This window comes from Pelophylax lessonae, assembly GCF_965119305.1.
Source record: "Pelophylax lessonae genome assembly, chromosome: 10".
NCBI classification, from domain to species: Eukaryota; Metazoa; Chordata; class Amphibia; order Anura; family Ranidae; genus Pelophylax; species Pelophylax lessonae.
In genome coordinates, this window is record NC_138777.1 from 171367489 (window position 1) to 171379687 (window position 12199).

General features: G+C 42.0%; 1 protein-coding gene across 1 annotated transcript in view; it reads right to left on the minus strand.

The window, feature by feature from the left end:
• Nucleotides 1–12199, minus strand: part of PLCB3 (phospholipase C beta 3) — a 347318-nt gene that overhangs the window by 180713 nt on the left and 154406 nt on the right. The window contains exon 2 of the mRNA XM_082270020.1: nucleotides 11731–11808. Coding sequence (XP_082126146.1) covers nucleotides 11731–11808 — 78 coding nt within the window. The remainder of the gene's footprint in view (nucleotides 1–11730; nucleotides 11809–12199) is intronic.

Genomic DNA, 12199 nt, shown 5'->3' on the forward strand with positions numbered 1-12199 from the left:
TGCATATGTTACTGAATGCATTTACAAATCATAAGCATTTGTGTACACAGGAACAGGGTTTGGCTGGGAGGACAGTGTTTATCTCAACATAGAGGGGAGGAATAGACAGCGAATATAAAAAATGTAAACACTGAAACCAACTTTCCCCTCCTCCTCCTGACTTCCAGAGTCCATCATCTTAAGACAGGACCTGACAGCGCCAACGCACCAAGAATGAGGCACTAAGAAAGGTCTAGCATAGCAGAGGAACTGAGAGAGACGAGGAGAGTGTATAAAGGTGTGTGGTTAGGAAACTGAATGAAAACAGAACAGGAATTTACTTAGGGGAAGTAAAGGTAGCAAAAGACAGAGGCCGTGGGAAATAGAATGATAGACTGCATATCCATCCGGTATCCAGATGTGGAGGAGGGGTGGGGGCCCAACCGGACACATCCAGATGTGTCAAAGGCTCAAGGAACACAAGGGAGTTGAATGGACAAAAAAAAAAAAAAAAAAGTTGAAGAAAAACAAGGGAAAAAAAAAAAGTGTCATTAGGAAGGAGCAAACATTCATGAAAATGTCTCAAAGGCTGTTCAAAGTAATATAAAAGTTTTTTTGTTTATTTTTTTTTTTGTTTTTTTTAGAACAAACATGCCATACCCAACTGCTCTATGCAATGGTTTTGCACAGAGCAGCCCCGATTCTCCTCCTCTCGGCACTCCTGGCTACTCGCCCTTGACCAGTGCCCTTAATAGCAAGCGGTTTGCCTTAGGCGCGCTCCCTAGCCCCACTCTATGTGTCCATAAGACACAGACCAGCGGCTCATCCCGCCCCTCACTCAGTCAATGAGGGGGGAGAGACCCAGGACAGCTGAGGCTCCTATGCACATCGCTGGATCGAGAGGGGGCTCAGGTGATTATTGGGGGGTATGACGAAACACGTCGGGATTGGCTGACGGCCTGACGCATGTGCAGACGAGGGACGTGGCGGCTATCTTGTTGGTGGGAAACCAGCACGCTTTTACATTGAATGCTGACTACGAACCTCATTTATGTAAGCTGCTCTCTTATTTCTATAATAAATAATTTGACATGCTACACTATGAGGGGATTGTCTATTTATGTTTCCTGAGTGCAAGAAGGAGCCTTTTGGAGTCCAATTCGGTCGCCAACAGGAGGAGGAGGTGTACAGTTGCGATTGGTTTCTGCCTGCCACAGACTTATCAACACTCTGGGCGTTTTTGACCCTGTAGGGTCTAACGAGTTGGTAAGGGTATCTTGTGATTCTGCTTGGTGGTGGACTTTTCTTTTCTTGCACCCCTGCACTTTGGGATTTATGTGGACTCTATAACTGCACTTGGGACTTTTCTTTTTTGTCAGCATTATTTGTGCATTTGGATTAGCGCGACACCATCTCCTACCAGATTATTGGGGGGGGGGCTGTGGGGGGAGCAGCACACGGAAAGTTTTTTTTACCTTCATGCATAGAATGCATGATGGCAAAAAAACCTTCATCCTTTACAACCACTTTAATCTCGGCTTCCTTTTTCCTTCATGACCCACACTGTAAGGCTTAGTTCAGATCTATGTGTGCACATTTGCTCATCTAGTACGCTTCTAGGGCCGTCCATTAAATTCAAAAAGCTGCCTTACCCATGAGAAATGCAGGAAAAGTAGTCCCCCACCCTATTTTTAAAATTGTGCTGCACCAAACCGTGTTTTTCACACTTAGTTTGCCAATTTGCAATAATTAATGGCACATGTGCTATAGAGCAGTGCATTTCTGGGTGGGTTGGGAACACACGCATTCTTATGTCTAGGACATGGGTTTAAAATAGGGCTGGTGAATTTCATACCAAATTTTACCATCTGATCTGCCCATTTTTGTACAGAATACCAGAAATTATTGTCAGACTTGTATTTTTTTGCTCAGTAAAAGGATTTCTTTTTTTATACAAGGCTAAATATGATCCTTCGTACAAAATTCTTCAAAAGGTATTCCAGCAAGCTGCCAAAGCGCGACTGCTAACCAAAGCTGCAGACTTTTGACACATAAAAAAGGATGATTCTATTCCTATTCTAGAGCCTGAAGAGTATTCAGTTATTGGTAACAGTGATGTATACTGCTGTATCACTAATTTGTGGCCAGACTTGTATTTTAGTTTTGGATAGAATGGAGAGGGTGTAGAACATCGGTCAGGTTTTAACGGCGGTCGCTGCCTCCATTATGGAGAATTACCCTCTCGATTTGTCCTGCTTTGTATCACTGGAAGTAAAACTCAAATTCTGGATTTTGCCTAGAAAAGTAATAAAAAGGGGAAATCTTCCAATGGGAACACTAGTTCTAGTAATCTGAAGGTCCCCAAGGAATTTCCTCATTTTTGGTTTTAGTTATAGGACAGGAAGTGAAGGAAAATCTCAAATGAAAAAAACAAAACATTTATTGCCTTATATACATAGTGCCCATATATTACAATTACATCAGGCCTCGTCTAGCATATTTTGATCTATATAGACAATATATAAGCCAACAACTCCAACAACTTAACAGAAAAATTGTGACTTTCTAGGCATTTATAACAGTAAACAAAAAATATAGATAAAATACAAATATACTTTATTTGTACAAAATCCTTAAAACGGATTAAAATAGTCTGCTGATATTATGACATATGAAATCACACATTATCTTGACTCCATTACCCTACATGACAGAATATCACGTAGATTTTATTGTGGTAGCTCATGTAGGATTTTTCCAAAGAGTTTCAAACCCTTCCTCAGAGGCAGGAAGGAGTACATTCTTATAAATGCATGAAAATAGTACAATTTAATCAGCCAATAAAAACAATCCTTGTCTTGAAGCATGGGAAAACCACAGCCACCACAATCACCAGGAGGAAAGGAGGGACAGGGTGACACACAAGGACCTGAGACTCTTGTGCATTCCAACACTGCATAGACTCAAATAATAAAGATATCAAAATGGTGTTGCCCCAGTGTTGAATAGGAGTGTGGGCTCTGATAGTGTGCATCCAAACAGCATGTTCTTTGGCTGTCGGAAGAAGTACTGTTGGAAACCCAGACAGACCTAGAGTAAAGCTACAAGGCAGGATTGCTAACCACCTAACTAGCATCATGCTTGTGGAAAAGAATGGTAATAGAGGTAAATCACTAAAGAGGAGTTTAAAAAGAAAAAGGGTAAGAGGGTAAGCATGGAAGGTCTTCGTAAGGGCAGGAAGACTACTGAGAGAAGAAAAAAAAAAAGGAAGAGGAGTTAAAAGAAAGCCTGGGGAAAAGGACAACTCCTTTTTAAAGAGGATCTTTAGGCTATATGAAAAAATAAAAATAATCCGTGCTGCACTTTAGTGAATGGTCCTGCAACCCAAGACTGCAGACATAGAGGTGGGGGCAAGCTTCTGCTTAGATCATCTAGGCCAGGGGTCAGCAACTTTTCTCCACTTAAGGATTTAATGTATGTGAATGCATGCAGGGCCGCATTCACCTGCTAATAAATGAAGATAACATTACACAGCCCCCGCACCTCTGGATCCCTTTACATTACACAGCCCTCACACCTCTGGATCCCTTTACATTACACAGCCCCCGCACCTTTGGCCCCCTTTACATTAGACAACCCCCGCACCTCTGGATCCCTTTACATTACACAGCCCCCGCACCTCTGGATCCCTTTACATTACACAGCCCCCGCACCTCTGGATCCCTTTACATTACACAGCCCTCACACCTCTGGATCCCTTTACATTACACAGCCCCCGCACCTTTGGCCCCCTTTACATTAGACAACCCCCGCACCTCTGGATCCCTCTAGATTACACAGCCCCCGCACCTCTGGATCCCTTTACATTACACAGGCCCCACACCTCTGTATCCCTTTACATTACACAGCCCCCCGCTCCTCTGGACCCCCTTAAATTACACAGCCCCCGCACCTCTGGACCCTTTTACATTACACAGCCCCCACACCTCTGGATCCCTTTACATTACACAGCCCCCTGCACCTCTGGACCCCTTTACATTACACAGCGCCCCCCCATACATACACACAGCTACTTAAGTCACTTTATGTTTAAACAAACGTCCCTGTTTGCTAATGACAAGTGTCCCACTGCCTGTGCTTTAATAAAATGCGGATATATACCTGATTTCGGAGCGGCGCTCACATGACCGGCTGGCTCTCTCCTCCCCCCCCCCCCCCCTGCTGACGTCAGCAGGGGACTCTCAGCCACTCCTGCTCTAGCTTTCATGTGAGCACTGAGTGGCGCTCGGAAATCAGGTAAATAGTGGCATTTTATTTGTAAAGCACAGGCACTGGGACACTTGTCATTAGCAAACAGGGACATTTGTGTAAACAAAGTGGCCTAACAACCATTTTAAAATGTTTGTGGGCCGGGTGCGCGTGACTTCATCACATGCACTGACGGGCCGGATATTTTGCGGCAGCGGACCGGGTGCAACCCGCGGGTTGTAAGTTGCTGACCCCTGGTCTAGGCAATCTGAGCGGAAGTGGGAGCGTGTACCTGTCAAAAATCAGGTAAAAAAAAAAAAAAGTATCCAAAAGTGATTGGGGGGGAATAGAGGAGGTGAAGAAAGGGAACTTCCCTTTCTAGTCATGAGAGAAATATGAAAGATGCCATTACTAGTCTCCTTTTCTCTGGCTTCAAAATGTGAATCCCTGAACAAGCTTGCAGTGAACAATAGCTAGACACATCAGCCTCCCATATCGTTCTATTTCTTGTGTGTCAGTGATTTTGCAAGTAAAAACAGGTAAACCAGACAACTAGCATTTTCAGAAGGAGAGGTCAGGAATGGCAGCCTCAATATTTTCTTATGACAGGTTTCCTTGTAGAGGCAAGTGGGCCACAAGCATCCATGCAGCAATAAAGGCTTAGTTCTGACAAGCAATGAGAGGCAACTTGCAGAGGCAGCTCACTTCCAAGGATTTATGTGCATGTTCCCACATGTATGACAGGCGGTTTGAATAATTCATAAAGGGTAAGGAACTTGGGGGGAAAAAAAAAAAATTATATATATATATATATATATATATATATATATATATATATATTGGAAGCCAAAACGGCTTTTTAAAGTGCTGACATTTGGGCCGGTTCAGAACAACACATTCTCATGCAGTGTATTTTTGGTAGCCCATTCAATACAATGGGCCATCAAATGCGCAAAAAGTACACCCAGGTGCGACTTTTTAAAGCGAGCCACACCAAACTGCATGCTTGCTAGAAGTGTTTGGGGTGCCATTAAAAATTAGTCACAACAGAACACGTGCGTTCGCTTCAATGCATTTTTGCACATTTTCATGCAGTGTGTTTATGACAGCCCATTAATTAGAATGGGTGGCCAAAACGTGAAAAAAAGTACAGCAGGTGCCACTTTTTAAATCGAGCTCCACCATACTGAATGCTACTGCAGTATCATGCATATTGATTGCCACAACACATGCTAGAGGTGCTCGGGCGCCATTAACAATTAATGGTTTCCGCGTGTTTAACATGGGTAGCTTGTTCCTGTGCGGCATAGGAATCATATTCTGTACTGCAATTGGTGGGAACAGGCCTCTAAATCATAAAATGTGTGAAACCAAATCAAGCTTTGCTTTAAAGTGTACTAGCACTTTTGCAGTAAAATGTGAGGAAACCCCACTATACCATATGTTTGTTATGTATTCCCATTCACACAGCATGCCTAAATCTTTTTTTTTTTTTTTTTTAAGTATTCTTACCTGTTAGGTGTTTCCCAGGGGGAGGCCCCATGGCTGGCTGCAAGGGATTTACAATAAGATCAGAGTGCATCTGTCCTAAGGACAGGCTGAGGGTCCTCTCATTACCTACAATGCAATAACCCCATACCTTTAACCCTTTGTTTTTTTTTTGTTTTGTTTTTTAGGACAGACTGTATTTGAATCTAATTTACAACTGATTATGAAGATCTGCCTGAACAGTACAAGCAGGGATACTTATGCTGAACACACCTGCCCAGCACCCAACAAAAGGGAACCAGTAGGATTTTACAGTGCTGGAGGTTCCAAAAATATAAAATAAGAGCATCTATAAAAAAAAAACAAAAAATAAGCTGCAATTTATTTTATTATTATATAAATTATTATATAAATATTTTTGTTTTTCTATGTGCATGAAAACATTTAAAAAATATAAAGTAGGTGTTATCCCAATCTGCCTGAAAAAGTAGAAGTACATTTTAAAGTGGTATTAAACCCAAAAGACAAAAATGTAATATATTGCAACTTAAAGCGAAACTCCACCCAAAATTGGAAGCTCCGCTTGTTTGCCTCCTCCCCCCCTCCACTGCCTCATCTGGCACCTTTTGGGGGGGGGGGGGGGAGGTACCTGGTTTTGAACCAAATGCAGTGAAAACTTGCGACTTCACAGCCGGTTTCCCTTACAACAAATGGCAACGGCAGCACCTGAGAGCCAATTGAAAAATCGGCTGAGGTGAAGACACCGTGGGATCCCTGGACAGGTAAGTGTTCTAATATTAAACGTCAGCACCTACAGTATTTTTTTTATGTTGGAGCCTGGAGCTCCGCTTTAAAACTCATTACATGTAGTGGCTGCATTTGTTTTCTCTCTTTTTTGTTTTACTTTCACCCAGTAATCCAGACAGTAACACATTTGCTGTCTTAGGGTGTTCTCCACTCTGGATGAAGGAGTAATGGAGACACCTTCGGATGGTCAGTCTGGGGAGATGGCAGCGCTAGACCTCTTTCTATAGTGTATGCCTGCACTAGGGCAGTGTTTGCCCGAATGGCGATGCACAATTTTTTTGTGCATCCCTATGCAGGCAGTCCCATTCATTTCAATGTGGACGGCCATGTGGGTGCGGGTAGATATGCTACAATTGGCCCATGCGCACAAGACCTTAGACTTGCAGATTTAGATGAACTAGATTAACAAATTGAAGTTGAACTCCCGCTTACACTTTTTAAGCAGATACAGCATAATTTTGTTCCTTTGTGGGAAAAAGATTTTACATAAATTAACAAATGTTGACTATCGTGAGCACCTCGGTCAATGCTAAATAGTTTTAAACAACCGTCTAATAGCTACTTTTGGTAGACAGCTTGGTCTGATAAAAGGATGTTGAAAAATAACAGACAAACTGGCTGGATCACCAGGTGAAAACAAAAATAAAAAAGCAGTCAACACATTTAGGAATTAGTAAGCTTTAATACAATACATTTTTGAGGTTAATACCACTTTAAAATAAACACAACACCTTTTTAGAGCCGGTTCACACTGGGGCGACTTGTCAGGCGACTTGGTCGCCTGACAAGTCGCTGTGGGTCGCCTGCCATAGATTAGCACAGGACCCGTTCTAATAGGAGCGACACAAGTCGCTCCGATTTAGAAAAAAGGTACTGTACTACTTTGGGGCGACCTGGAGCAACCTGCATTGACTTCAATGATATGATGTCCGTGCATGTCTCTCTCTCTCTACACTCTGTGCACCGCGACTTCACAGGTCGCTCCGGCAAGTCGGGTCGCCTGTATGTGAACCGGCTCTTAAAGTTAAAATAAGAGCTACACAAAATAGAGTTAAAGTGTTACTAAACCCACAACCATAAAAATCAGTCTGTATATACAGTAAAGCATGCTTGCTATACTCTGTGGAACCTAAGGGGTAAATCTTCTGCAATGTGTAAAAAGGCTGTTTGATCCGGTCTTCTCTGATGATCCTCTTCTTCTACTGACTCCAAAAAATAACCCGATATTTAGAGTCCACGGAGTCAGGCTGCACGTTCAGTTTGACATGTATGGCTAGAGAGGGTTTTTTTTTTTTTCATGGGAGAGTGCATGTTATCAGCACAGGGCCAATCAGCACTGTTCAGACAGAGGGTCAGGGGTCTTGAAGCCTAAAAGGACAATTGTGGAAGAAATGAAAACTACTCCTACAAGCTTAGAGCACACACTGATACAAGTCACAAGACTGCTCTAACTGCTATATACTGCTGATGAGAAAAAGGTATTCAGCAATTTATATTAGGGATCTACTGATATTGTTTTTTCAGGGCCGATACTGATTTTTCAGCCACTCTCCAGGCCAATATTAGGTGCTGATATTCTGTACATTTCAAGTTTTTTTTTTTTACACTGTCCTTTTCATTTTTTTTTTTAATCACTATTATTGCTGTCACAAGGAATGTAAACATCCCTTGTGACAGTAATAGGCAGTGACAGGTACTCTTTATGGAGGGATCTGGGTTCTATAAGACCCCAAATCCCTCCTCCGCACTTAAAAGCATTCAAAACGCCAAGTTTGGCTATTTTGAATACGGTCATTTTTTTAAAATCTGGCGCCTTTAAGAATCCAGTAACCGAAAGTGATGTAATGACATAGCTTGCAGGTTACTACATCAGAGACCAGATCAGAGCCGATTGCGACTTAGTTTGGGACTTTGGCCACAGAGCAGATGGGCCAGCTGACTGCCCAGGCCTCCCGGCGGGACGGTAGACCCGAGCGGAGCAGCGGAAAGAGGTAATAACAGCCGAGCAGCTGATTAGATGCTTCGGTTATTGTTACAAAAAAAGCCGACTGTCGGGTCTAAAAAAAAACGTACTGGGTTGATGCCTGTAGCTGCAAGCCTCACTCTAGTACAACCACTTAAAAAGGAAGTAAACCCTCCTCTGCAACTTTTACCTATAGGTAAGCCTATGATAAGGCTTAACTATAGGTACTGTAAATATCTGGTAAACATGCACCGTTTAGGAGATATTTGCCTTACATGCAGGCAGTGACATCATTGACGCATGCGCTCTGAAAGAATGGCGGCTGGTGCCGTTCCTTCAGAGCCTATTGCCGTGACCGTCGGCTCCCGCGCGTGTGCGCGGGAGTGACGTCACCATGGTTCCGGCTAATCAGATGGCCGGATGCCGCGATCCCAGAAGACGGGCGACTGAAAATGTCGCCCCTCATAGAGGTAAGCGGACGGCACGGTGGGGGCTCGTTCTAAAGTAAGTATTTCATAATGAGCTAGTATGCGATGCATACTAGCTCATTATGTGTTTCTCTTTCAGGTTGAAAAAAATAAATAAAAAATGTTTGGGTTTACAACCTCTTTTAAGCGGTTGTATACTGAAAAAAAACCCCTGCAAGACAAAGGCATAATGAGCTAGTATGCTTCGCATACTAGCTCATTATGAAATACTTACCTTTAAACGAAGCCCCGACACGGACCACCGGACACCGCTGTTGGAGCTGACATGCTCCCTCTGTGTCTCTTCCGGGTTCGGTGGCTCCGGCGCTGTGAGTGGCCGGAGCCGCGATGACGTTACTCCCGTGCATTTCACTTTCCGGCAAGGGACGGCAAGCAGCTCTGAAGGTCCGCCGGACCTTCAGAGCGCATGCGCTGCAGACGTCGGCGGCTGCATGCAGGGCAAATATCTCCTAAACCGTGCAGGTTTAGGAGATATTAATTGTACCTACAGGTAAGCCTTATTATAGGGTTACCTGTAGGTAAAAGTCACAAAAATCAGTATACTACCGCTTTAAAGCAATACCAGAAAGTTAGTGATTGATACTTAAAAAAAAAAGTGACTATTGGCCCCAGCTATAAAGCAGTCGATCCCTAGTTTATATTTACTAAAACGATTTCATTTCCATGTACTGTGTACTGTGGGAGACCAGATATAGCGAATGCAGGTTCCGGGTTTAGGAACACTAAGTATGCAACCCATATCAAACAATGACAATGATCAATTTATAAGAAAACAATACACTAGAATCAGAAAGGTGATTTCTTTTTAGGTATTACTGCACGCTTCTAGTATTAGTGCATCCCACTCTGTTGTCAACAGCACACATTGACTTTTTTTTTTTAAACTAAATTGAATTGTGCAGGCAATATCCAACATAAAGCCAGAAACATAGACAATGAGAATGAAGGTTGGGTGAGAGACGGGAAAGGTAGGGTGTGGGAGCAGCTGTTACAGCGAGATAACTGAGGGTGTTGGAACGGTTACAAACTGGGACACAGAAGTATGGCTCTTTACAGGATATTAACAAGTACTAATCTCTAATACATATGGGCTACCCACAGTTTTCTCCCATTGTTGTACAGGAGCCCAAGGCTAAATAAATATCAGAAGCTAACTATCCAGCCAATACACCTTAAATAATGACTCCAAATTTCTAACATTTAATTTACATTCTTAATGATTTTATTAGTATTGCATGTTTCAATGCTACAAATGCAACACTTTTTTTTTATTTTATTTTTTGTTTTAGATACAGTGTGAAGGTTAAAGCACCTGTACCAGGCGTCACTTGTGTGCTTCAGGGGGAAATTTCCTCTAATTTCCCTTTCCAGTGACCGTAAAAGCTTAGCAGTTCCATTGCCTCCCCAAATATATTATATATATATATATATATATATATATATATATATATATATATATATATATATATATATATATATATATACACACATATATACACACACATACATATATATATATAAATATATATATATATATACATATACACATACACATACATACATACATATATATATATATATATATATACATATACACACACACACACACAGTATCTCACAAAAGTGAGTACACCCCTCACATTTTTGTAAATATTGTATTATATCTTTTCATGTGACAACACTGAAGAAATGACACTTTGCTACAATGTAAAGTAGTGAGTGTACAGCTTGTATAACAGTGTAAATTTGCTGTCCCCTCAAAATAACTCAACATACAGCCATTATTGTCTAAACCACTAGCAACAAAATTGAGTACATGAAAATGTCCAAATTGGGCCCAACGTGTCAATTTTTTGTGTGGCCACCAATATTTTCCAGCACTGCCTTAACCCTCTTGGGCATGGAGTTCACCAGAGCTTCACAGGTTGCCACTGGAGTCCTCTTTCACTTATCAATGACGACATCACAGAGCTGGTGGATGTTAGAGACCTTTCGCTCCTCCACCTTCTGTTTGAGGATCCCCCACAAATGCTCAATAGGATTTAGGTTCTGGAGACATGCTTGGCCAGTCCATCACCTTTACCCTCAGCTTCTTTAGCAAGGCAGTGGTCGTCTTGGAGGTGTGTTTGGGGTCGTTATGTTGGAATGCTGCACCTGCTCACACCTGCCCCACATTCACACCTGAGACCCTGTAACACTAACGAGTCACATGACACAGGGGAGGGAAAATGGATAATTTGGCCCAATTTGGACATTTTTACTTAGGGGTGTACTCACTTTTGTAGCCAGCGGTTTAGCGGTTCCGCTGCATTCAGCATCAATCACTTCTGACACGTTTTCCTGACACCAAGAAAAAGTGACGGGAGGGAGCTTCACTGGGTATATGGAAGAGTTTACACCACTTTAAGCTTGCAAATTACTACATTTACCAAGCACCTTGCAATTTTTGTCTATTAAAACTAAAGTAAGGCCAAAAAATGATAGTCTTTTGCACATTAAGAATAGATTAGTTTATTAGTGTGGGTCCCCTCTCTGCATGTGTTGCATATCTTTTATTAATTTTTTTACTCAGACAGCAGTCTCTCATTGGTGACAAACCTCTGGCACAAGAATGTTTCTGGTCTTTTAAGAATTTTGCAAGCTTATATATTTCAGGGTTTTCTTTATTTTATCTCATAATAATACATTTAAAAAAAAAATACATTTATTGTACATTCACCCCCTCCCAAATACCCCAGAGGTGCTCCTAATCCTTACCATGTTTGGACAAGTCCAGTAGAGATAAAATCCCATGCTGTCCACACGAAGGGTAACCAAAGACTTGCTGCTATTTTCCTGGAAGAAATAAAAAGAAATCTCATGTCATTTTTATTGCTTATTTGGTGTCTTTGCATTCTGCAGCTCATCATCTGTCATAAAAATTCATCTTCAAATCCACTGTGCCTAACAGAGTAAAAGATCCCAAAAGTTTTATGACTTTTAGATTATACCAAATTTTACAGTAAATTCCCAACCCTTTCCAGCAGGTGCTCAACTCTACCATAGCATGGACACTTGGTCCTCTCTATGGCCATGTTCTTCTTGAGAGCTTCTCCTAACTGAAAGCATCCTTCTCTTCCCACCCCAATCTTCAAGATGGTGATACCTACCCACAGATTTTTACGTAAATTTAGCAGCTCAGCAGAGCATATAGGTTCAGCAGTGCTCAGCTAATAAGTGTACTTTT